Genomic DNA, 25,782 nt, shown 5'->3' with positions numbered 1-25,782 from the left:
TCTAACCACGACCCCACAGTCCTTCCCAGAGCCGGGGATAGAACCCAGGAGTCCTGGCTCCCAGACCCCCCTGCTCTAACCACGACCCCACTGTGACGAACTGGGACTGTTCTTGCTGGGGTGTGTGAATGCTGACAGGGGAGTGTGACTAGGATGGTCTGCATCGGGGGATGGGAGCCGGCCCAAGGGAACATACCTGAGCTTGTAACATGAGAACCCAGGAGGGGGTTGGAGGTCAGATGACTCCGGGGCCCGGGAAACTGAACAAAGGCTGTGGGAGGGGTCGCTGAAGGCAGAGTGTGGGAAGCAGGCTGGAAGGAGGCTGGAGAGATGGCTGGGAGGCAGAGATGGCTCTGACCCCCCAAAGGGGGGGGCTGGGATGCCCTGGGACCCCAAGCTGGACCTAACTGAGGGGGGGCCCTGTTGTCTGTGCCTGCAAGACCTGTCTTGGACTGTGTTCCTGTCATCCAAATAAACCTTCTGCTTTACTGGCTGGCTGAGAGTCATGGTGAATCGCAGGAAGCCGGGGGTGCAGGGCCCTGAGTTCCCCAATACTCCGTGACAACTGGTGGCAGCGGTGGGATCTACTGCACCCCATGGACGGCGCTTCCTGCAGTAAGTGACTGGGGAGCAGTAAAACGAAGGGGGATTGACGGGGACCAGGCCTGCTGAAGAGTGGGAGAGAGACGGTTATTACCCCTGGGAGTGTGTGACCAGCGAGAAGGACTTTTGCAGTAACAGGGTCCCCCGTGGGATCACAGCGAGTGGTCCCAGGGGCGGAGGAGTCTGCAGCTCGACCCTGGCAGAGAGGTGGTGACCTCGAGAAGGGCTGGCACACTAGGGGGCCCCCTGGGAACTGTGGGGAGCTGTGAGCACACAGGCCGGTGAGTGGCCAGCAGGAAGATGTATGCCAAGCGGCTTAAGAGCGACCTGGTGGAGCTGTGCAAGCAGAGGCGGCTGCGCATTGGGAGGCTCACCAAAGAACAGCTCATTGCCCAGCTGGAGGCGGAAGATCGCGCGAATGAACTGATCCCTGTGTCTCAGGGAAGCAGCCTGGCAAATGCAGCGCAGGCACCAGTGTCTGTCCCGGCTGGGAGTGGTCAGCCGGCTGCTGAGGGCTTCCCGAGACCCCTCCTTCCTATGCCTAGGGGAAGGGTGGGGAGGAGCCCAGCAAATACCGAAGGCGCCGTGACCCCCCCGGCCAGCAGGGGGTCCCCCCGGCGAAGCCCGCCGGCCAGCAGAGGAGCCTCCCGGCGACGTTCGGCATCCGGGGAGCGGAATTGGCTGGAATGGGAGAAAGAGCTAAAACTGAGGGAGCTGGAGGATCGTGAACAACAGAGACAGCATGAACGGGAGGAGAAAGAGAGACAGCATCAGCGTGAACGGGAGGAGAATGAGAGACAGCGTCAGCATGAACTGGAACTGGCGAGACTGAGGGGCAGCGAACCCCCGGCTGCGGTGAGTGAGGGGGGACCCAGGACTGCACGGAGCTTTGATAAGTGCATCATGGCCCCATACAAGGAGGGGGAGGACATGGATGACTTCCTGGAGGCCTTTGAGACGGCCTGCGAGCTGCACCGGGTTGATCCCGCGGACAGACTCCGGGTCCTTACCCCCTTACTGGACCCCAAATCCGTGGCATTGTACCGCCAACTGGGAGAGGCAGAGAAAGGGGACTACGAACTATTAAAAAAGGCCCTGCTACGTGAGTTTGGGCTGACTCCTGAGATGTACCGGGGAAGGTTCCGGAGTCAAGATAAAACCCCTGAGATCTCATATCTGCAACTAGCCGTCCGCATGGAAAGATACGCCAGCAAGTGGGCGGGTGGGGCCCAGACGAAGGAGGACCTGATTAAACTGCTGGTACTGGAGCAACTGTATGAGCGGTGCCCATCCGACCTGAGGCTGTGGTTGGTGGACAGAAAGCCAGAGAACCCGCGACACGCCGGGCAGCTGGCTGATGAGTTTGTAAAGAGCCGGTCAGGGGGTGGCAGGGAGGAGCCCCAAAGGAACAGGCCCGCCGCGATGCAGAGAGAGAGTCACCCTGGGACCTCCCAAAGAGGGAATATGGGGAATCCCCTCCCACGGGGAATGCCCAGCGTCAGGGACAACCGACCGGCTCGAGGGGACCCACAGGACATGAGCTGCTATTACTGCGGCCGAAGAGGCCACGTTCGGGCCCAGTGCCCCAAGCTCAAGGACAGACTGAGCAGACCGAACCCGCATAGGGTTAACTTGGTAGAGGCCCAGACGGACGAGGGGCAGGCTTCTCACGCAAGAGGGGCTGGCAGCTTATCAACTGCTCAAGAGAGAGAAGGGCCCCAGGCCAGCTCCTCTAGGGGGCTGGATGCCCCAGACTCAGGGTTTTTGGTTTATACGGTGGGCGCGGGGCTGTCCCTCCGGAGAGAGTACCTTGTTCCCCTGGAGGTGGATGGGAGGAAGGTCAATGGATACTGGGATACGGGCGCAGAGGTGACGCTGGCCCGGCCCGAGGTGGTGGCCCCAGATCAGGTGGTGCCCAACTCCTACCTGACCCTGACGGGGGTGGGCGGAACACCAGTCAAAGTGCCCGTGGCAAGGGTACACCTGAAGTGGGGGGCCAAGGAGGGCCCCAAGGATGTGGGGGTACACCCGTATCTGCCCACTGAGGTATTGATGGGGGGGGACCTGGAGAACTGGCCAAGCAACCCCCAAAAGGCACTGGTTGTGACCCGCAGTCAGAGCCGGCGAGGGGCCCTGCGCCCTGGCCTTGGGGGGGGTGCCTTGCCTGAGGCGCAGGACCCTAACCTGGTGGGGAGGGAACGCCCAGGGACGCGGCTCAGGGAGGCTGCAGCTTCGGACCCAGCGGGCGAGAAAGAGCAGGTGGCCATCCCTGTCCCAGCTGCTGAGTTCCAGGCCGAGTTACAGAGAGACCCCTCCTTGCGGAAGATAAGGGACCTGGCCGACCTCAATGCGGTACAGACCATGGAACGAGGTGGCCGGAAAAGGTTCCTGTGGGAGAAGGGGTTCCTGTACCGAGAATGGGCTCCCCCAGGGAAAATGGAGTCAGGGGGGATCAGGAGGCAGCTGGTGGTACCCCAGAAGTATCGCCGCCAGCTGCTGTGCCGGGCCCATGACATTCCCCTCTCAGGGCACCAGGGAACCTGGCGTACCCAGCAGAGGCTGCTACGGAGCTTTTACTGGCCTGGGGTCTTTGTTACTGTCCGACAGTACTGCGGATCCTGTGACCCCTGTCAGAGGGGGAGGAAGGCCTGGGACAAGGGGAAAAGAGCTTTAGGACCCTTGCCCAGCATAAAGGATCCTTTCCAGAGGGTGGCCAAGGTTAAAAGGGCGGCTCTAAACCAAGAGAGCCCAAAGCACAGACCTCCAGACTGGAGCGCTGGGAGAAGACCACAGCCCAGTTGGAACCCCAGAGGTATGGGGGTGGGAAAAGGGCACAGGCCGCATAAACCTTCCCACATGCGAACTGCGAGTGCCATCAAGCAACCCCGACCTAAGGGGGGGCGTGGAACGGAAGGGGCCTGGTGTAATTCTCACCAAGGAACTGGAGGGATGCGGGGGCATCCATGGGAACGGGGGTAGGTTCGAACTTCCCCGGGTCACTGGCTAAAGTGACCCTGCTCAGTTCGGTCTCGAAGGGGGGAGAGATGTGACGAACTGGGACTGTTCTTGCTGGGGTGTGTGAATGCTGACAGGGGAGTGTGACTAGGATGGTCTGCATCGGGGGATGGGAGCCGGCCCAAGGGAACATACCTGAGCTTGTAACATGAGAACCCAGGAGGGGGTTGGAGGTCAGATGACTCCGGGGCCCGGGAAACTGAACAAAGGCTGTGGGAGGGGTCGCTGAAGGCAGAGTGTGGGAAGCAGGCTGGAAGGAGGCTGGAGAGATGGCTGGGAGGCAGAGATGGCTCTGACCCCCCAAAGGGGGGGGCTGGGATGCCCTGGGACCCCAAGCTGGACCTAACTGAGGGGGGGCCCTGTTGTCTGTGCCTGCAAGACCTGTCTTGGACTGTGTTCCTGTCATCCAAATAAACCTTCTGCTTTACTGGCTGGCTGAGAGTCATGGTGAATCGCAGGAAGCCGGGGGTGCAGGGCCCTGAGTTCCCCAATACTCCGTGACACCCACAGTCCTTCCCAGAGCCGGGGATAGAACCCAGGAGTCCTGGCTCCCAGCCCCCCCCGCTCTAACCACGACCCCACAGTCCTTCCCAGAGCCAGGGATAGAACCCAGGAGTCCTGGCTCCCAGCCCCCCTGCTCTAACCACGACCCCACTCCCTTCCCAGAGCCGGGGATAGAACCCAGGAGTCCTGGCTCCCAGCCCCCTGCTCTAACCACTACACCGCCCCATCTAACTTCTTTTGCAAACCAGCTGGGAAGTCCTTTTAACGGCACAGAGCCGCGTTCCTCTCTCCCGGCTCCCGCCAGGTTCCAAGAGAACCACTGGCTTCCTTCCCGTAGGCCGGATCCTGCCCTCAGATCCCTTCGGGCTAAGCTCAGGGCCTCAAGTCACCGGCTCCCTTAACCTGACACGCAGAGCCAGGCGGGGGTGGGGGGTTATTGCCTGTAACCCAGATACACTGAATCCCCAGCTCCGCAAACCCCCCTCACGGGAAATAGCCCCTTGATTCCTCTTCAATTTCTATGGCTTGTTTACTTCTATCTGTTTCCACCTGTCAGCTCATCTGACACCGAGGGAGCCCGCCCGGCTTTTTGTACAGCGCCTAGCGCCACCTGGTTCTCTCTGTGACGATGCACTCCATAATGTTTGATGGAAATATGCTAATAAGGGTGAATATGATGTAACTGAGATATGCTTCATGCAAAAGGTCTCTTGTAAGGTACCATTACAAAGCTTTCAATCTACTGAGTGTGGTCATCCTATTTGTATGTACGTATCATTCTTGTGTCTGAAACTAGGAATATGAAGTTAACTCTGAGTCCTATTGTAATTATGCAAAGTGGGGGCCATTAATGGTGGCTTGGAAGCTTGATGGCTCCCATTGATCAGGACAATTGGTTGTAAATGGCTCTGTTGGCTTGTAAGCCGTCCTGTGAGTCAGGCTGGGAAGAATGGAGGGGGGGGGGGGTCTCACAGGACATGTGACCATGTCACCTGGGACTGGAATCCATCTTTAACCTGGTGCTTTTCCATTGAGAAGGAGGGGTGGGGACCCAGAGAGACAAAAGATTCCCGCCTTGTGCCAAAGCTATAAAAGGGGGTGGAACAGAACAAAGGGGGCTGCAGTCATGAGAAATCCCCTAGTTACCACCTGATCTGGAAGAAGGACTGTACCAGGGGAAAGGATTGGGCCCAGACTAGGAAGGAGTCTGGCCTGAGAACGTTTATTGGAACATCTCTGAGGGTGAGATTTACCTGCATTTAGTTGCCTACTGTATTAGGCTTAGACTTGCGTGTTTTTTATTTTATTTTGCTGGTAATTCACTTTGTTCTGTCTGTTATTACTTGGAACCACTTCAATCCTACTTTCTGTATTTAATAAAATCACTTTTTACTTATTAATTAACCCAGAGCAAGTATTAATACCTGGGGGAGCAAACAGCTGTGCATATCTCTCTATCAGTGTTATAGAGGGCGGACAATATATGAGTTTACCCTGTATAAGTGTTATACCGGGTAAAACGGATTCATTGGGGGTTGGATCCCGTTGGGAGCTGGGTGTCTGGGCACTAGAGACAGGAGCACGTCTTAAGCTGTTTTCAGTTAACTCTGCAGCTTTGGGGGCGTGGACCAGACCTGGGTCTGTGTTGCAGCAGGCTGGCGTGTCTGGCTCAACCAGGCAGGGTTCTGAAGTCCCAAGCCAGCAGGGAAAACGGGCTCAGAGGTAATTCCAGCACATCAGGTGACAGTCCCAAGGGGGTTTCTGTGACCGAACCCATCACATTCCCCATGAACACCAGCCCCACGCTCTGGACACTGCCTGGTTTCCCCCCCACCGCACGGGACAAGTGAGCGGCGCTGTTTTAGGCTGAACCTGGCCCCTCCCTTCCCAAGGAAAATCCATCCCAACACAAGTATCTCTGCACCAGCAACCAGCCAGTGATGGCTACGGGCCCATGGTTCACTTCCCAGCAAGCAACGAGCCCTGGTCAGTCTTGTCTCCTGACTCTTCCATGGGCAAATCAGGAAAAAAATCTTCCGGACAGCTGCCAAGGAAAGGGTGATGCCCGGACAGGCGCCGGTCGGGCCGAGGACTGAATCGCCCGGCCCACGTTGCAGCTGGCACCAGGTGTCACCTCTCGCCCAGTGACACTGCTGCCCTCCCCACCGCCCGCCCCGCAGTGGCTGGCAGAGGGACCGCGGGAGAAGGAGACGGGCGGTGGTTCGCGCTGGGCTGCGGATGCTCCCCAGGAGTTACTGCATTGGGTAAGGAGAGCTGCCGGGGGCACGTTAGTCACCAAGCAATGGGTCGGGCGTCAGACGGGACACGGCCACGTCGAGATGAACCCCCTTGCTCAGCGGCCTGCGTCAGCACCTCCACCAGCGGCGTCAGCACTTCCACGCCATCCCGGGCCTGACCCCCCCAGCGATTCACACGGGCGCGGCACAAGACGGCATTGCTTCCTCCTCATTCCGAGCGGCCGGGTGGGTGGGGGCTTGGCAGCGAGCCGGTCCCCACCCTCGCCAGCTTCGGCAAACGCGGCCAGAGGCTCTGCACTGATGCAATTTCCATGCCCCAAACTCTGGGCACACCCGATGTTGGGTTTTAAATCTCTCTCATCAGGAAGAGCCGGGCGCTGGCCAGGACTTCCTCCCGCAAAGTCCCTGGTGTCGCGGTTCTGAAATCAGGGCCGCAAGAGCCAGGAAATGCGAAGTTCCCGGCGTCGGCTGCTTCTGTCACCGACCTGGCCTTCCCACACGCGGTTTGTGCCCCGTGCCAGTGGGAGGGGCGGCTTGGGCTGGGTTTTAACCGATCGAAGCCTGGTCTGCAGTTAGCTCGGCGCCCAGGGCTGGGAGAAATCCACGCCCGTGAGCGCCGCTGTTAAGCCGACCCAGCGAGGTCGATGCACGATTTCTTCCATAAACCAGCTCCTGTTTCTCGCAAAAGGGATGGGAGGAAGCAGTTGCAACAGGGGGCTACCCCAGTCTCCAACCTCCAGGCTTCCGAGGGACACCCAGACAGACAGACAGACAACCCGGGATCTTACGATCTGAATGCAGCCTGTGCTGCTCCGGCTGGGACAGTTAAAGCCGTGCAACCTGTGTGTGTCGAAAAGCCCTTCGCGTCTCACGTGGGACGCCATTCGCTGGAGAAACTCACGTCCGATTGTTTAAAAACCGGCTGTCGTCACAGGTAAGAGCAGAGCTTCCTAGAACCGGAGAGGAGGGGAAATCCCGCCAGATGTTTTTCTGGTCCAGGTGATTTTATTTTGAGCACTTTCATTACACGGGGGAAAGAGTGAAACGGACGGCCCGGTTAGTCACTTGCCCGTGTTTGTCTGGCTCTTTCGTGGGGGAAAGCGGCAGCGTGTCATTAAAACCAGCCCGCAAGTGTCATCGGCAAACCACAAAAAGTGGCCGGGGGCTTGGAGCTTATTTTTAACTCTTGTTTGTCTGTTATTTTTAGACTGACCCTGACCCGCTCTCCGGTTTAAAGGCCAGAAGGCAGGAGAGGATCGGGGCAGGGGAAGCCTGGAGCCTGTTTTGCTGAGCTGGCGACAGGAAAAGGGGGGGAAGAACAAAGAAAAATGCCAAGGGGTCCCAGGGGGTGAACAGCGCTCGGTACCACCGGGAGCCCGGACGCTGGGCTAGGTGGTCCCTAGCGGAGAGTCTCTCGGCCTCCTGGTTGGGTCCAGTCCTGCCCCCCGGCTGTCCTGCCGGCCCCGCTGCTCGGCACGCGCCGTCCTGTGGCCCGGAACGTACCCACGCACAGGAAACGCTGTCCCAATGGCCCTTCGCCTCATCGCAGCCAGTGCTGGGGCCCGGGCGTCGCTCAAGTCCCTGGCTTCGCTCTCTCCTGGGCCAAGGCCTCGCCCCCCACGACAGAGCAGGAAACTGACGCAAAGAGAGGGGGCAAGGACTTGCCCATGGGCAAACAGGGAGCCAGTGGCAAAGCCAGGAACCCAGGAGTCCGGGCGCCCAGCCCCCTCCTGCTCTTACTTCTGGACCCTGCTCCCCTCCCAGATCTGGGAGAGAACCCAGGAGTCCTGGCTCCCACCCCTTATTACCCTCCCCATCCCCTTGAGCCCACTCTGGAGCAGAGAAATGGGAATTGACTTGGCTGGGATTTTCCTCGGCTGCAGCAGGGACCTGACGCGTTCTCCTGGCTTCCCTTCAGGCCAGAGCAGGCCGCTGGCTCCCAGTCCAGCCAATATCCCCTGACCATTGCCCCAGAGCAAAGGGATGGAGGCATCTAGCCGGGAATCGCCCAGCCCAGCCCAGCCCGCACCGCTCGGCCCGTCTGGACTGTCGGCTCCTTTCCCCCTTCCCCACCCGCCCGGCTTTCGTTTGTTTCTCACTTATGTGTCATTTCCCTGCAGTGTCCGCCGGGTCGGGCCCAGCCCAGAGCTGGCGCTAGGGGATCTGCCAGCCCCCCCCCCCCCCCAAGGGCACGCGGCTGGAGCCGGGTCCCCCCAGGTCAGTGCTACATTGTGCCCCGGTCGCAGAGTGGGGATAGAGATGGGCCCTGGTCCTGGCTGCTTGGGGAAAATGATCAGGGTTGAGGGGATTGAAAGGGGATGCAGGCCAGGGACACAACACAGGCGGATACACACACAACACACAGACACAGAGATAACACAAACAGGCAGACACAACATAGAGACACACAACACAGACACAGAGACAACACACAGAGATCACACAAAGACAGAGACAACCCCCAGACGCAACACACAAACACAGACACAAAGACAACATACAGATAACACAAACACAGACACAATATACAGAGACAATACAGAGACAGGGACAACACACAGAGACATGCAGACACACAACCCAGACACAGAGACGACACAAACACAGACACAGCAGAGATGACACCCAGACACAACGCACAAACACAGACACAACACACAGACATCATGCACACCCAGAGACATAAAGACGACCTACGCACACAGACACAACCCGTACACAAAGACAGGCAGATATCTGATATCCCGGCTAGCCCAGCCAAGGGACAGATACAACAAACAAGTCCTAACAAACCCCAGGGGAGGGGGGGGGTGAGATTGCAAGCCAGGCCACAACCCTGAAGCTACAACAAAGCTCCCCCCACCCCGCAGACCATGGCGGGCTGGGATTGTTCCACCATCAATCTCCCAACGCTTCCGGACGTCACTTACGCCCTGGTCTTTCCAGCATCCCCACCCCCGAGTGCGCTGGGGCACCCAACATCACAGGAGTCTGTTTAAACTCCCGAGATTTCGTTTCACGAAGCACACGCCCAAAATCCCGAGGCGTTTTAACCACGCGTCAGGCTCCCCAGTCTCATGAGATGGGCTTTCCAATCACCATGGTTCAAATGACTATTTGTGATTCTGGGGGGTCCTGTTGATTTGCCTGCTGGTTTCCCAGCCTTTGGGTACCGCTGAAGTCCCGTTTCAAAGCCCTTTCCTCCAGCCGCTCGTGCGAGAAACAGGCTGGACTTCTGATCCTGCTGAAATCAGTGACAAACGCCGCTGCTTTCAAAGGGGCAGGTTCTACCCCTTCCTGACTGGAGACTCTCACATAACCCCTGACCACAGGAGCCGGGAATCCAAGGAAACCCCCAAATCGCACGAGACTTGGGACAAAATCCTGGGAGTTGGCCGCACTGTCTTTGATTCGTCTGTCTTCCCCGGCACAGAGCGGCCAACTCTTGCAATTTTCACACCTGTCTTCTACTATTTGGGGTCTCTTGTAAAGCCCCAGCACCTGGAGTCACGGGGCAATCCCTGAGTCTCTAGGCTTTAATAAAAAGGAAGTGGCTAGCCCTGGTGGGCGTGGAGAACGGCTTGTAAACATGAAGCGCCTGCAGGCTCCAGGCTCCGAAACCAGAACCACAAATAAGATTTCAAAATATATTATTCAAAACAAAAATCTCATGATTGTTGTGTGTCATGCATTTCTTGGGATGTCTCCTGGGTTCTGTCCCCGGCTCTGGGAGGGGAGTGGGGTCTAGTGGTTAGAGCAGGGGGGCTGGGAGCCAGGACTCCTGGGTTCTCTCCTGGCTCTGGGAGGGGAGTGGGGTCTAGTGGTTAGAGTGGGGGGGGGAGTGTTCCTGGGTCTGTCCAAGAGCCTTAGGCCTTGTTTTCATTAGGAGGAAAGGTTGGGGGAGGGGTAATTATGGCCTAATTCCACACATCTGGAATGAAAGTCCAGCTGTTCCTCCCTACACAGGTCCAATAACTCTGGTGTCATCTCTCTCACACACACAGAGAGTAGGGCTCAGCCTCTCCAGCAGGGACACACACACACACACACACACACACACTCTACTAAGTTGCTTCTTTCAACCAAACTGAATTCAACTCCAAGCCAGGGTCTCCATTCCCACCCCAGGGGTTCGCCCGGCCTCACTGTGTCTCGCACAAGGGTGATTGGAGAGTGTTTTGTCTCTTCTTGGGTCCTTGTCTTGCTTTGAAGTCCTCAGATGAGACACGCGGCGCTGTCTGTGTCCCCCCCCCCCCCCAGGGGTGTGTAGTTTTAACCTTTCAGCCCAAACCGTGCTGGGGGGAGTGGGGGGCGGGCACATCCCAGCTCTGCACAGGCCTGAATCCAGCCACTGGCCCCGGGGCTGACCAGGAACCCACGGGCAGCATCATGGAGTGAACAAGGAGCTGTACAAGTGTGCAATAGGCCAGTGAGTGTGCAATGATCTGGGGAGTGGGCAATGACCATGCCCTGTTGCAGTGGGTGTGGAAGGGGCCATCAAGTGTGTGACGAGTATGCAATGAGAGTGCAAGGGGCCGGCGAGTGTGCAAACGCGCGTGCATTGCACCGCCCCCAACACACGTGAGCGCTCCCAGACCCGGGCAGGAGGCGGGGCCTCGCCCCCTTCTCGCTCCTCCCATTGGCTGTCCGTGGCGGCAGTCACGCGGAGCAGGGCCCTGATTGGCTCCTCTTGGGCGGAGGGGGCGGGGCCTCGCTGAACCTGGAAGCGGAGGCGGCAGCAGGAGCCGGCGCGGGGCGGCGGACCCGGGTGAGAACCGGGAGCGACCCCGCGGGAGGGGGAGGGGCCGTGAGGGGCCGGTCCGGGGGGGGTCGTGGGGAAGGGGCCGGTCCGGGCTGCCCCTGGGGGCCGTGGGGGGGCCGGCTCCGAGGTGGGGGAGGGGCCGTGGGGGAGGGGCCGGTCCGGGCTGCCCCTGGGGGGAGGGGCCGGTCCGGGGTGGGGGAGGGGCCGCCCCTGGGGGGAGGGGCCGTGGGGGAGGGGCCGGTCCGGGGTGGGGGAGGGGCCGCCCCTGGGGGGAGGGGCCGGGGGGGAGGGTGCCAGGCAGGGCCAGTGACCTTTGCCCCCCCGGCAGGTGCAGCATGTGGCCGGAGCTGCGGGGGGCGCTGCGGGGCGCCGTGGGCGAGGTGCTGGGGGGGGCCCCGCGGGGGCAGCCCCAGACCTGGGCCCTGGCCCGACGCAGGGTGAGTGACCCGGGGGCTGCGGGGCCCGCCGGCCTGTCCCCCCATGCAGCCCCCGGCCCCCCGTCTGTGCGGCCCCCTGTCCGTCTCCTTCCGTCCCCCCTCGTCCATCTGTCCGGCCCCCCTCCATCCCCTCTCCCTACATCTGCTCCTGTCCCTCCCGGCTCCATCCGTCCCCCCACCATCCCGTCCCCATTCAGCCGCCCGTACCCTCCGTCTCTCCCTTCGCCATACGTCTCCATCCAGTTACAGCATGTCCACCCAGCTCTCTCGCTTTCATCTCCGGCCCGTGTCTATCCACCCGTCCATCCATCTCCGTATATATCTAGACCTCTCTCCGATCTCCATATCTATCCAGCTCCCTTCTTCATCCATCCACCCATCCGTCCCTCTCTTCCCGGTGTGTGTCCACCCGTCCACCCCATCTCTAGTCATCCCGTCTCCATCCATCCATCCGTCCCTCTCTTCCCGGTGTGTATCCACCCGTCCACCCCATCTCCAGCCATCCCGTCTCCATCCATCCATCCATCCATCCATCCTCCCATCCGTCCCTCTCTTCCCGGTGTGTATCCACCTGTCCACCCCATCTCCGGCCATCCCGTCTCCATCCGTCCATCCGTCCCTCTCTTCCCGGTGTGTGTCCACCCGTCCACCCCATCTCTAGTCATCCCGTCTCCATCCATCCATCCATCCTCCCATCCGTCCCTCTCTTCACAGTGTGTATCCACTCGTCCACCCCATCTCCAGCCATCCCGTCTCCAGCCATCCATCCATCCTCCCATCCGTCCCTCTCTTCACAGTGTGTATCCACTCGTCCACCCCATCTCCAGCCATCCCGTCTCCAGCCATCCATCCATCCTCCCATCCGTCCCTCTCTTCACAGTGTGTATCCACTCGTCCACCCCATCTCCAGCCATCCCGTCTCCAGCCATCCATCCATCCTCCCATCCGTCCCTCTCTTCACAGTGTGTATCCACCCATCCACCCCATCTCCAGCCATCCCGTCTCCATCCATCCATCCATCCACCCATCCGTCCCTCTCTTCCCGGTGTGTATCCACCCGTCCACCCCATCTCCAGCCATCCCATCTCCATCCACCCATCCGTCCCTCTCTTCCCGGTGTGTGTCCACCCGTCCACCCCATCTCCAGCCATCCCGTCTCCATCCATCCATCCATCCTCCCATCCGTCCCTCTCTTCCCGGTGTGTATCCACCCGTCCACCCCATCTCCAGCCATCCCATCTCCATCCATCCATCCATCCATCCTCCCATCCGTCCCTCTCTTCCCGGTGTGTATCCACCCATCCACCCCATCTCCAGCCATCCCGTCTCCATCCATCCATCCATCCTCCCATCCGTCCCTCTCTTCCCGGTGTGTATCCACCCGTCCACCCCATCTCCAGCCATCCCATCTCCATCCATCCATCCATCCATCCTCCCATCCGTCCCTCTCTTCCCGGTGTGTATCCACCCGTCCACCCCATCTCCGGCCATCCCGTCTCCATCCATCCATCCATCCACCCATCCGTCCCTCTCTTCCCGGTGTGTATCCACCCGTCCACCCCATCTCCAGCCATCCCATCTCCATCCACCCATCCGTCCCTCTCTTCCCGGTGTGTGTCCACCCGTCCACCCCATCTCCAGCCATCCCGTCTCCATCCATCCATCCATCCTCCCATCCGTCCCTCTCTTCCCGGTGTGTATCCACCCGTCCACCCCATCTCCAGCCATCCCATCTCCATCCATCCATCCATCCATCCTCCCATCCGTCCCTCTCTTCCCGGTGTGTATCCACCTGTCCACCCCATCTCCATCCATCCCATCTCCATCCATCCATCCATCCATCCATCCATCCATCCATCCACCCATCCGTCCCTCTCTTCCCGGTGTGTATCCACCTGTTCACCCCATCTCCAGCCATCCCATCTCCATCCATCCATCCATCCTCCCATCCGTCCCTCTCTTCCCGGTGTGTATCCACCTGCCCATCCCATCTCCAGCCATCCCGTCTCCATCCATCCATCCACCCATCCGTCCCTCTCTTCCCGGTGTGTATCCACCCGTCCACCCGATCTCCAGCCATCCCATCTCCATCCATCCATCCATCCATCCTCCCATCCGTCCCTCTCTTCCCGGTGTGTATCCACCTGTCCACCCCATCTCCAGCCATCCCGTCTCCATCCATCCATCCATCCATCCATCCACCCATCCGTCCCTCTCTTCCCGGTGTGTATCCACCCGTCCACCCCATCTCCATCCATCCCATCTCCATCCATCCATCCATCCTCCCATCTGTCCCTCTCTTCCCGGTGTGTATCCACCTGTCCACCCCATCTCCAGCCATCCCGTCTCCATCCATCCATCCATCCTCCCATCCGTCCCTCTCTTCCCGGTGTGTATCCACCCGTCCACCCCATCTCCAGCCATCCATCCTCCCATCCATCCATCCGTGTCTCTCTCTATTCGTACGTCTCTGGCTCTCCGGTCCCGCGCTTGGTGCTGTATCTCCTTATACCCTGTGAGGTCTGGCCCAGTAGCCGGTCCTCCTCCTCGCCCTGGGGGGTGACAGTCCACCAGTGTTTCCACCCCGGACGCCCTCACAGAGGGTGCGGTGGGACACTGGCTCTTTCCCGTCACCCTCCGGGTTTCCGCAAGGGAAAGGGTGGGTGGGTTGGTCCAGACAGTGCCCATGACCTGCCGGGTGCCATGGGGTCGTATGAAGGGAATTCAGGGCAAGCTCCTCTCACACTCGCACGAACGCACACTCGCACACACTTGTGCACAGACGCATGCTTGTGCACAGACACGCAGACACATTCCTTGATTCTCCTGTTCCAGGCAGGAGTCCGGGGGGCCCAGGAGCTCGTCCCAAGAGAGAGAGGTGGCACATCAGGTCCAAACGGGGCCCCCAAGCAGCCCCCAGACATGTCTCTGTTAGGGGTCCCCCCCACAGCTGCGAGGGCTTCTGGCCAGTCGGCTCCTCCCCCCCTGCCCGCAGCACACACCGGCACCAGGGGCTCCGGGTGCCCCCGGCTCTTCCACCGAGACGCGGCGCTGGGAGCCCTCGCGGCCGACGACATCCGCAGAGCCCGGGAGGCCAGGCGGAAGATGGGCCCGGAGGAGCCGGCTCGGGCACCTAGGCAGAAGGTGAGGAGGGGTCAGTGGGAGATGCCGGGGGGACGCAGGCACAGGGAGGGAGTGCTGTCGGGAGGGGTGGGGTGTCTTTTAATTAGACTCTTGGTGCAGGACAGCCAAAGGGGCTGGGGGGGTGGTGTGTGCTTGGGACATCTTAAAGGGGCCTCAGCACGTACTAAAATCCTGGGCATTGTTTCTAAATATTTGCTGTGTACAGAGCTCTGACTGCAGATCTCGAAGCCTGTTATTAGGTGCATTACGGTAGCCCGTGTAGACCCTCACCAAGATGAGGGCCCCCCCCAGACACAGAGCGAGAACCAGCCCTTGCCCCAAGGAGTGCGCAGATCGACACGGTGTGGGGGGAGAGGGGAAACTGAGGCACGAGGCGGGGCAGGGACGTCCCCAGGGTCACTGGGCAGGGGCAGTGGTGGAGCTAGGAACAGAGCCCCCACGTCACAAACCTGCACTCTCCCCCACTGGACACGATGCCCCCCCAGCCCTGCCCCTCTTCTCTTCCCACCAGCTCAGCGAGAGAGCCCGGGAGCGGACGGTGCCTGCGTCGCGCGTGGGTCGGCTCGCCAGCTTCGGAGGTAGAGTCCGCAAGAGCCCAGGGCTGAGACGGGGGGTGTCCGTGTCCCTGCTCTGGGGAGGGAGGGGGGTGTCTGTCTGTCTGCTTCCCTACTGCCCCCTGCTGGCCCTGCTCTGTCTGTGCGTGGTGTATCACGTGAGTAGCCAGCAAGGGGCTAGCGCGCCCCACGTCTCGGCCTGGCCGATGGCTCGCCCTGTGCGGGATCCCTGGCCTCGCCCACTCTGTCCAGCCCCCCGAGCAGCAGCCCTCTGACCCGTGCCTCTCTCCCCAGGTCTGGCGGTGGGGCTGGGCATCGGGGCCCTGGCAGAGGTGGCCAAGAACTCGTTCAATGGGAAGACGAAGCCAAGGGGTAAGTGGGGGGCTGGCTCCTGCCTGGCTGTCAAAGGGGCAGCCCTGGAGACTGGATCCCCGTGGCCCGTACGCCGCTGGGGCAGGGGTCAGAGGGGGGTGGAGGGGGCTGGGTTGCTGGCCCATTGGTCTCCCATGGGGGCTGTTGAGATGTGGGTGTCAGCCCCCCGAGGAACTAGCCCTAGGACATCCCTCCCCTCACTTCCTGCCCCCTTTGCGCAGATGGCAGCGGCTCCATCCTGGGCTCCAGCCCCTTCCTGTCGGAGGCCAACGCGGCGCGGATCGTGGACACGCTGTGCAAGGTGCGGGGCGCCGCCCTCAAGATCGGGCAGATGCTGAGTATCCAAGGTAAGTGCCCGGCCCCCACCAACACCCCCTCAGCCCTGGCCCCTCAGCCTTGGGGAAGGGCCCGTCCCTGGAGGGGCCGGGTATGCACAGAGAGCCCCGCACGCCGGGCACACGAATGTCACGGGCTGGGCTGCCTCTCCCCGGGGGCTGAGTCTGGCAGGTGTGGGGCGCGTCCGAGCCCAGGAGCACCCCGCTGATCAGTCCGCCTCTCCCCACAGATAACAGCTTCCTCAACCCGCAGCTGCAGCGGATCTTCGCGCGGGTGCGGCAGAGCGCGGACTTCATGCCAGCCTGGCAGACCAGGGTGAGTGACGGCCGCCCCACAGCGTGTATCCCGGGGGGGTCAGGGAGAGCCCTGAGGCGTCCTGCTGGCGATGGGACTGAGAGCCCCCAGGCCTGTGGAGCCGGCGTGTCCCCAGAGCAGGGCACTGGCTGAGCGTGTCTTTCCCCCGCCCTGGCGTTTCAGAGAGTGCTGGCAGAGGAACTGGGACAGGACTGGCGGGAGAAGGTGGCCTCCTTCGAGGAGATGCCCTTCGCAGCGGCGTCCATTGGCCAGGTGCACCTCGGGGTGCTCCGCGACGGGACGGAGGTGGCCATGAAGATCCAGGTGAGCGGCACTTGCCCCCCAGCACCCATGGGTGGCAGCTTCAGGGTAGCTGGGGCCAATTACAGAGGGAGCATGAGGGAGGGGTTAGAACAGGGTGCTGGGAGCCAGGATTCCTGGGTTCTGTCCCTGGCTCTGGGAGGGGAGTGGGGTCTAGTGGTTAGAGCAGGGGGCTGGGAGCCAGGACTCCTGGGTTCTGTCCCTGGCTCTGGGAGGGGAGTGGGGTGTAGTGGTTAGAGCAGGGGGCTGGGAGCCAGGACTCCTGGGTTCTGTCCCTGGCTCTGGGAGGGGAGTGGGGTGTAGTGGTTAGAGCAGGGGGCTGGGAGCCAGGACTCCTGGGTTCTGTCCCTGGCTCTGGGAGGGGAGTGGGGTGTAGTGGTTAGAGCAGGGGAGGCCGGGAGCCAGGACTCCTGGGTTCTATTCCTAGTTCTGTTACTGCCTTGCTTTGTGACCTTAATCAGCTCCTTTCCCTTCTGGGTACCTCAGTTTCTCCTGAGTGGGGCAGTGGCCCTGGCTGTTCTCACGGGCGGGGGTTAGGAAGGGCTTCGAGCTGGGGGGTGCCTGGCGCTCCCCCCTCAGTTCTCCGAGCCAGCGCCTCTCTCTCCCTCCCGCAGTATCCGGGCATAGCCCAGAGTATCCGGAGTGACGTGGAGAACCTGCTGGCGCTGCTGAGGGTCAGCGCGGTGCTCCCGGCGGGTAAGGGCCTGCGCCGTGCCTGGGGGGGAGAGGGGGGCTGTGTTACCCAGCGTCTCGCCTGCCCCCTCCCCTGGGCGTGGCTCGCTCTTCTGGGGCCCCCTTCTCTCGGGGGTTGCAGGGGAGATTTCCTCACCCCCCTGTGCCCTCCCCAGGCCTCTTCGCAGACAACACGCTGCAGGTGCTGCAGAGAGAGCTGGAGTGGGAGTGTGACTACCGGCGCGAGGCCGACTGCGCCCGGAGCTTCAGGTACCGGCCGGGCCCCCCGTGTGCTGGGCCTCCGGGGAGGGGCTGTGGGCTGGCAGCAGGGTCCTGGCCCCCCAGCCCCCATTCAGTGCAGCATGCACTGCTCCTGTGTTAGCGGGGGGGCCCCTGGGGACTTTGTGTCCCAGCATGCACTGCTCCTGTGTTAGCGGTGCGGGCCCTGGGGACTCCATGTCCCAGCATGCACTGCTCCAACTGAGCTAAGCCACCTATGGGTTACTCCTTGGCCCCCCTCTAGCAGGCTGCCCAGCCCCCTAGAAGCAGCGTCCCGCCAGCTCAGAACTGGGGACCTGGTGGCTTCCCACCCCTGGGGGTGGGGGGCTGGGGGCTCGTGGCTGGCAGAGCGGGGGTAGCCAGCGGTGTCCTGCTGACCCCCCCAGGCAGCTCCTGGCCGGCGACCCTTTCTTCGAGGTGCCCAGGGTGGTGGGCGAGCTGACGACGCGGCGGGTGCTGACCATGGAGCTGGGGAGCGGCGTCCCCCTGGATCAGTGCCAGGAGCTGCCCCAGGACCTCCGGAACGAGGTGAGGGGCGGGCACACGCGGGGGCTCGGTCTGACGAGCACGGCAGCCGGGCTGCCCCCCTGGGGCGGTGGGGGCTGGTGGTTAGAGCAGGGACTGGGAGCCAGGACTCCTGGGTTCTGGCTCTGGGAGGGGAGTGGGGGCTAGTGGTTAGAGCGGGAGGCTGGGAGCCAGGACTCCTGGGTTCTGGCTCTGGAAGGGGAGTGGGGGCTAGTGGTTAGAGCGGGAGGCTGGGAGCCAGGACTCCTGGGTTCTCTCCCAGCTCTGGGAGGGGAGTGGGGCTGGTGGTTAGAGCAGGGGGGCTGGGAGCCAGGACTCCTGGGTTCTGGCTCTGGGAGGGGAGTGGGGGCTGGTGGTTAGAGCGGGAGGCTGGGAGCCAGGACTCCTGGGTTCTGGCTCTGGCTCTGTCCCTAAGCTGCTGCATGACCTGGAGCCAGTCTCTGGGTCTGCTGCGTGGGGATTATGATCCGGTGGGCAGGGCCTGGCACGGCAGGGCCCCCGATCGAAGGTCCCATACTGCTGCTGAGAATGGGGGTCCCCAGGCACCGCCCGAATACCAGTAATTCCCCTCCTCTCCCCCGCTGCCCCCCCAGATCTGTCTCAACGTCCTGCACCTCTGCCTGCGGGAGCTCTTCCAATTCCGCTTCATGCAGACGGACCCCAACTGGGCCAACTTTTTCTACGATGCTGGCAAGCACCAGGTGGGGCTTGGGCCCCTGCTGGGGGTGGGGGGTGGCTGGGGTGGGGGGCACGCTCTGCAGGGCGGCACCGGAGCCAGGGGGCTGCAGGAGAGCGGGCGAGTCCATGCCAGCCCCCTGGGGGGAGCCCCCCAGCCCCCTTTCCACAGTTCTGCTGGCTTGGGGGGGGGGCTGAGTCACCACCATAATACACGTAGTAATCGCCCCCAACCCAGGGACTACCATAATACACAGTGTAATTGCCCCCCAGGACCCTGGCCTCTAGGAGCTACCCTAATATATGTAATAGTTGCCCCCCCAACCCTGGCTTTTAGGGGCTACTGTAATATACATAGTAATCGCCCCGCTGGACCCTGGCCTTTAGAGGCTACCAGAATACACGTAGTAGTCACCCCGACCCCTCCCTGGCCTCTAGGGGCATGACAGCCTGGAGCCCATCCAGGGGCGCGGGGACGGCCAGGCGCCGTTCTCCGGCGTGTGCGGGTCAGACGGGCTGATCGCGAGGGGCCCGTGGGAAGCTGCCCCGCCCGTTGGCCCTGCCGGCTGAAATACAAACTCCCCCACACTGCGATCCTGCCGTGGGGAGCCCGGGGCCAGAGCTTCCCACTACACGTCCATCGGAGCTGTCTGCACTCGGGCACGGGGGCCAGGAGCACCTCAGCTTCTCCTCTGGCACTGCCCCAGCCTCCTCCTTTACCCTCGGGCGATTCCCTCGCCTCTCCGCCTCTCCATTTCCCCCTCCGTCCCACGGGGCCGTATCGATCCCAATCTAACCCGTGCTCTGCGGCTGAATTATTCATCGGGTCCGCTCTCTAGCGAGGAGCTCGCAGATCCGCTCCGTGGCCTGGGCAATAAAAAACACATCAGCTAAAAACCCTTCTGGCCGAGCGCCAGCTGCTGGCAAAGGCCGGCTGAGTCTGGAGCGTTCTCAGGGCCCAGCAGCAGCGAGTTCCACAGGTGTGCAGGGTGGGGCCCGGCTCGAAATCAGGCTCTCCTGGCATTTCCCGGAGCCGGCCTGAGCTCTGTCGTTTGTTCCAGGTGACCTTGCTGGATTTCGGAGCAAGCCGGCCCTTCAGCAGGGAGTTCACCCATCACTACATCGAGGTATGGGCGCGTTCGCCCGCCCGCCCACCACGCAGGAGCCTGCCTGTCTGTATCGGAGACGACCCAGCTGCTGCCTCGGAGCCCGCGGGGTTAGAGGCAGCGGGGGCCGGGGGCTAGGGCGCTGCGTTGATGGAACACCTGGATTCCCTTCCCAGCTCTGGGCAAGTCAGCGCCCCTCCCCAGGCCTCAGTTTCTCCTCCCACTCTGTCTGTTCAGACTGGAGCTCTTTGGGGCAGGGCCGTCTCTTACTCTCTCTGCGGTGCCTGGTGCTAAGGGGCCCCGATCTCGGATGGGGTCTGGGCGGCGCCCAGCGCGACGGGGCCCCGATCTCAGTCAGGGTCTGGGCGGCTCCCAGATACCAGCAGCTGGGTCCTGATGTTACACAATTGCATCGTTCTGTCTTTTCATCCATGGAGCGAATGGTTCTTTACTCAGGATCATCGTCCGCCTTTTACAGGTGGGAAACTGAGTCATGGGGCGGGGACTTGCCTGAGGCGAATGGCACAGCTGGGAATAGAAGCCAGGACGCCTGAGTCCCCGGCCGGTGCCCACCCCACTGGGCCAGGCTGTCGTCTGGGGCGGTGCTGGGTGTCTCAGGGAATTGGGGTTTATGGGCAGCCAGGAACTGGGCACCCTTGGGGCATGTGACCCTTAGACCTTCCTTTGTGTGGGTATTTGTAGAAACTGGCGCCTGAGCGGCCTGGTGCCACCCGGCCTGGATCCTACGTCCCCCTCACTGCCTCCGCAGGGCTGGCCCAGGTCGGGGCCGGGGGGCAGACCCACAGGGAAATCCAGCCGGCAGGAGGAACAAGTGTGGCACTAGGGGGCGCTGTGATTCGGGGCAGGGACTCAGCAGGGGGCGCTCTCCCCTGGCAGGCAGTGCTGGCCTGAGGCCGTAGGGGGCGCTGTGCCACAGAGGGTGGGGGCCAGCAGGGGGGGCTCTCCCCTGGCAATCGGTGCTGGCCCGAGGCCCTAGGGGGCGCTGTGCCACAGGGGGTGGGGGGCCAGCAGGGGGCGCTCTCCCCTGGCAGACAGGACTGGCCTGAGGCCGTAGGGGGCGCTGTGCCACAGGGGGTGGGGGCCAGCAGGGGGGGCTCTCAGTCGGTGCTGGCCTGAGGCCCTAGGGGGCGCTGTGCCACAGGGGGTGGGGGGCCAGCAGGGGGCGCTCTCCCCTGGCAGACAGGACTGGCCTGAGGCCCTAGGGGGCGCTGTGCCGCAGGGGGTGGGGGCCAGCAGGGGGCGCTCTCCCTTGGCAGGCAGGACTGGCCTGAGGCCCTAGGGGGCGCTGTGCCACAGGGGGTGGGGGCCAGCAGGGGGCGCTCTCAGTCGGTGCTGGCCTGAGGCCCTAGGGGGCGCTGCGTCACAGGGGGTGGGAGCCAGCAGGGGGTGCTCTGTCGGTGCTGGCCTGAGGCCCTAGGGGGCGCTGCCTCACAGGGGGTGGGGGCCAGCAGGGGGCGCTCTCCCCTGGCAGGCAGGGCTGGCCTGAGGCCCTAGGGGGCGCTGTGTCACAGGGGGTGGGGGCCAGCAGGGGGCGCTCTCCCCTGGCAGGCAGGGCTGGCCTGAGGCCCTAGGGGGCGCTGTGTCACAGGGGGTGGGGGCCAGCAGGGGGCGCTCTCCCCTGGCAGGCAGGGCTGGCCTGAGGCCCTAGGGGATGGGGGCCAGCAGGGGGTGCTCTGTCGGTGCTGGCCTGAGGCCCTAGGGGGCGCTGCGTCACAGGGGGTGGGGGCCAGCAGGGGGCGCTCTGTCGGTGCTGGCCTGAGGCCCGAGGGGGCGCTGCGTCACAGGGGGTGGGGGCCAGCAGGGGGCGCTCTCCCCTGGCAGTCGGTGCTGGCCTGAGGCCCTGGGGGCGCTGCATCACAGGGGGTGGGGGCCAGCAGGGGGCGCTCTCCCCTGGCAGGCAGGGCTGGCACGAGGGGTTGCCCTGTAGCTTGTTCTGACCTGGCCCCTCCCTGCCGCAGGTGGTGAAAGCTGCAGCCGAGGGGGACAGAGCCAAGGTGCTCCAAAAATCGAAAGACTTGAAGTTTGTGACTGGCTTCGAGACCAAGGTGAGCGGCTGGGCTGGGGATGTGCTGGGGGCCGAGCAGAGACCCCAGGCTGGGAGGGAGGGGCTGTGGGTCGGGAGTGAGCGGCGCTGGGGGGGGGCGGGCAGGCAGCGCTGGGTAGCAGGGGGCTGTGGGTTGGAAGTGAGGGGTCCTGGGGGGTGGGCAGGGCTGGGGTAGCGGGTGGGGCTGGGCTAGCGAGGGGTTATGGGTCGGGAGTGAGGGGGTGCGGGTGGGGCTGGGGTAGCAGGGGCTATGGGTCGGGAGTGAGGGGCATCGGCAGAGCTGGGGGGAGCCCAGGGCTGGGCTGACGGGGGCTGCGGGTGAGGAGCGAGGGGCACCGGCAGGGCTGGGCTGGCAGGGGCTGTGGGTTGGGAGTGTGGGGTGGGGCAGGGCTGGGCTAGCAGGGGCTGCGGGTCGGGAGTGAGGGGCACCCACAGAGCTGGGGGGGGCAGGGCTGGGCTGGCAGGGGCTGCGGGTTGGGAGTGAGGGGCATCGGCAGGGCTGGGGGGGCAGGGCTGGGCTAGCAGGGGCTGCGGGTCGGGAGTGAGGGGCACCGGCAGAGCTGGGGGGTTCTGTGCAGGGGCTTGACTGTTCCAGTCGCTGACCCCCGCCCGTGGCGCTAACTCTCCCCCCACCCCCCCGTGCCCAGGAGTTCGAGGAGGCACACGTGGACACGGTGATGATCCTGGGGGAGGCTTTCTCCGCCCCGGGGCTCTTTGACTTCGGCGCCCAGAGCACCACGCGGCGCGTGCAGGCCCTGATCCCCGTCATGCTGCGCCACCGGCTGACGCCGCCCCCCGAGGAGAGCTACGCCCTGCACCGCAAGTTGGCCGGCTGCTTCCTTCTCTGCGCCCGGCTGCGTGCCCGCATCCCCTGCCACGGCCTCTTCCAGGAGCTCTACGGGCAGTACTGGGCCCGGGAGCGGGGAGCCTAGCACCGGGCCAGGCCCTGGCACCCCAAACAGGACCTCCCTGCACTCCGACCTGGGGGATCTGAAGCGCCGAAGCGACCGCAGCCCTCGCTGCCGTGGGCTGGGAACTCGGCCGAGCTCCGGGGGCCGTCTGTGCCCGCGGCCCTGCCAGGCCGTGCCCGCCAGCGTCGCTGTCCTGTCGCCGGGCCATGAGCATTAAATCCTACACCTGGGTGGGCCTTGTCGATTTCTTCTCCCGACGCTCCCCCCTCCCCAAGTCGGAGGTCCCGATTCCACGTGCTCCCCCTTCGCCCCCGCTACTGCTGTCCCCACAGAGAGGGCTGCGGGGGGCAGGGGCTGGCCCAGCTGGGTGCGAGGCACTTGGGGGGCAGAGTGTTGCAGCCCCCAGCTGGTTCCTGTAGAGCCAGGCAAAGACATAGACACGATTCCCATTTTAGGGTCCCCCCCGTTGGGCCCCCCGTCTTTGCAGCCCCTCCCCCCCCCGGTTCTGCACCATCCCAGTGTCCCAGATTCCGGCCCCGTGACAGCGGCAGGCGCTTTTGGTCTCTTTCCAAGGCTTTGATCTCCCGTCTTCAGCTCCCCCACCCCGCTGCAGCTTCACCCGCTGGGCCAATCCAGCCCCAGAGCAGGGAGCTGCCCAGTGCCCCAGCCAGCACCTCCCAGCGCCGCGAGGAGCCGATTCCGGGAACCGCCGCGGATCCCCGGGGAGCCCAGCCTGCCGGAGAGGAGTTCCCGGCCGTGCGCCCCCCGGGAAACCAGCTCCTGCTGCCGTCTGCTGACTGCGGGAGCTGGCACTTTGCCCCGCCGGGCCCCAGGCAGACTCCTACGCTAGAGGGGGCAGCCCCGGGCCCCTTCCCTGCCCCCCTGAGCCAGCCAGTCCCCGCCCTGGGGCCGGGTCGGAGCCAGCGCCCCCCAGAGGGGACAGGCCCCGTGGCCCATTCCCCAGGAGTCACGCAGGGAGCAGGCAGCTGGTTTTAATCTGAGCGTTTGTTTCCGGCTAACGTCACGGCAGCTCCCAAGAACACGGCAGATTTTCCCACCGCAAGGACGTGCAGAACCCAGCTCCAGATGGTTCGCTCTCCGCAGCTCCACCCGGGCGGCCATGGCCAGACCTGAGTGTCTCGTGCTGAAATAATCCCTTAGGTCACAGTTCCAGTCATCGCCCCCAGGCGAGATCGGGTCCCGTCGCACCGGGCGCTGCCCAGACCCCGGGCAAGATCAGGTCCCGTCGCACCGGGCGCTGCCCAGACCCCAGCCGAGATCAGGTCCCGTCGCGCCAGGTGCTGCCCAGACACGGGGTGGAACGAGCCCTGCCCCAAAGAGCTCACCGTCTAACCAAAGAAGCATCTCAGTTTTTCAGATGGGAAAACTGAGGCCCTGGCGGAGCTGGGCAGGAAACTCAGCCCCCCAGCGCCCGGCTCGCGTCTCTCGACTGGGCCAGCAGGATGGGGCGTCACCCCCTAACCGTTCCCTCCCCCACCGAGCCCGTGGGGCTGGGGGCGAGCTGCTTTCTGCCCACGAGGTCGTTCATTGGTCTTTATTGTTAGTGGGGTGCGGAGGGTCCCAGCATTGGGGGGCGGTGGAGCCAGGACTCTCGGATCCTATCCCCAGCTCTGGCACGTTCATCCCAGGGCCACAGCGACCTCCCCTGCTGCGCAGCGGAGGGTTCGTAGCCCAACACTCCTGGGCCAACTTCATTTAGTGCAGCTCACAACTGGTTATCGCCTGCCTGACGGATGGGCACAAGCCCCCTGCAGTCCAGATTCCTGGTCCCCCCGCTCTACCCACCAGACCCCACTCCCAGAGCCAGGGAGAGAACCCAGGAGTCCTGGCTCCTAGCCCCCCCTGCTCTAATCACTAGACCCCACTCCCCTCCCAGAACTAGGGAGAGAACCCAGGAGTCCTGGCTCCCAGCCCTAACCACCAGACCCCACTCCCAGACGTGGGGAGAGAACGCAGGTGTCCTGGCTCCCAGCCCCCTGCTCTAACCACCAGACCCCACTCCCAGAGCCAGGGAGAGAACCCAGGAGTCCTGGCTCCCAGCCCCCCTGCTCTAACCACCAGACCCCACTCCCAGAGCCAGGGAGAGAGCCCAGGAGTCCTGGCTCCCAGCCCCCCCTGCTCTAACCACCAGACCCCACTCCCAGAGGTGGGGAGAGAACCCAGGGGTCCTGCCCCGTGTAGGCTGTCACGGTGCTGCCCGGGGGGTTGGAACAATGCTCTGGCCAGGCAGTGTTTTCATTCCTGTGCGAGCAAACAGCCCCATCCCGGCTCACAGCTGTGCCCCCCGCTCCCCGCATGAAGTCCCCCCCCCCATGACATCAGAGCTGGCAGTGCCATGCTGGTTTAGGGAGACCAGACAGCAAATGTGAAAAATCAGGATGGGGTGGGGGGTAATAGGAGCCTATATAAGAAAAAGACCCCAAAATCGGGACTGTCTCTATAAAATCGGGACATCCGGTCACCCTGTGCTGGTTATGGATCACAGGCGAGCGAGCCGGCTGAGCAGAGGAAGCCGGGAGCTGCCGAGGGCCGACCTGTGGGGTCAAAGCCCAGGCGGGGCGCGGAAGCAGCTGCCGCCAGCGTGGCTTCCAAGGAGCGTGGGGGACAGCTCCCGCCGGCGCTGGCCCCGGCTCGACCTCAGCCCCTTGGCGTGGCCAACTGCAGGCCCTGGCTGGACACGGGTGCCCCGGAGTCAAACCCTGGCACTGGGGGGGCCAGCCAGAGAAGTGGCAGCGGATGGACCGAGCTGGTGGCCGCGGGTGGCTCCGTCTAGCTCAGCTGCCCTCCGTCGGGTCTGAACCGGTTTAAGGGCGTCCACACACACACAAAGCCGCCCCCATCTGTATCGAACGGCGCCACTAGCAACACCGGGGGGCCTGGCCGGGCGAGGGGCCGTGGGGCCCGGTTCTGATCTGTGCTGGCAGCACC

General features: G+C 63.3%; 1 protein-coding gene and 1 long non-coding RNA gene across 3 annotated transcripts; both read left to right on the top strand.

The window, feature by feature from the left end:
• Window positions 1-6,303: 6,303 nt before the first annotated feature.
• On the top strand, window positions 6,304-10,046 carry LOC135976368 (uncharacterized). Its single transcript, XR_010593514.1, has 2 exons — window positions 6,304-7,314; window positions 8,501-10,046. It is a non-coding gene; the product is annotated as an uncharacterized LOC135976368 (long non-coding RNA).
• A 960-nt stretch (window positions 10,047-11,006) lies between these two features.
• COQ8B (coenzyme Q8B) lies at window positions 11,007-23,064 on the top strand. 2 transcript variants are annotated; one of them, XM_065571640.1, is made up of 15 exons: window positions 11,007-11,148; window positions 11,471-11,579; window positions 14,415-14,723; window positions 15,235-15,301; window positions 15,572-15,649; window positions 15,871-15,996; window positions 16,215-16,300; window positions 16,463-16,603; window positions 17,215-17,296; window positions 17,449-17,542; window positions 17,938-18,079; window positions 18,670-18,777; window positions 19,813-19,878; window positions 21,837-21,923; window positions 22,570-23,064. In XM_065571640.1, the coding sequence occupies exons 2-15, from the start codon at window positions 11,478-11,480 to the stop codon at window positions 22,852-22,854; spliced, it is 1,773 nt and encodes a 590-aa protein (XP_065427712.1). In that variant the 5' UTR covers window positions 11,007-11,148; window positions 11,471-11,477; the 3' UTR covers window positions 22,855-23,064. The 2 variants fall into 2 exon arrangements, with proteins under 2 accessions (XP_065427712.1, XP_065427713.1); XM_065571641.1 differs by lacking the exon at window positions 11,471-11,579 and having other exon boundaries at window positions 11,028-11,148.
• The last annotated feature ends 2,718 nt before the right edge of the window (window positions 23,065-25,782 follow it).

The sequence above is a fragment of the Chrysemys picta genome, chromosome 17, assembly GCF_011386835.1.
Source record: "Chrysemys picta bellii isolate R12L10 chromosome 17, ASM1138683v2, whole genome shotgun sequence".
Taxonomy (NCBI): domain Eukaryota; kingdom Metazoa; phylum Chordata; order Testudines; family Emydidae; genus Chrysemys; species Chrysemys picta.
This window is presented reverse-complemented; position numbering and strand designations above follow the sequence as displayed.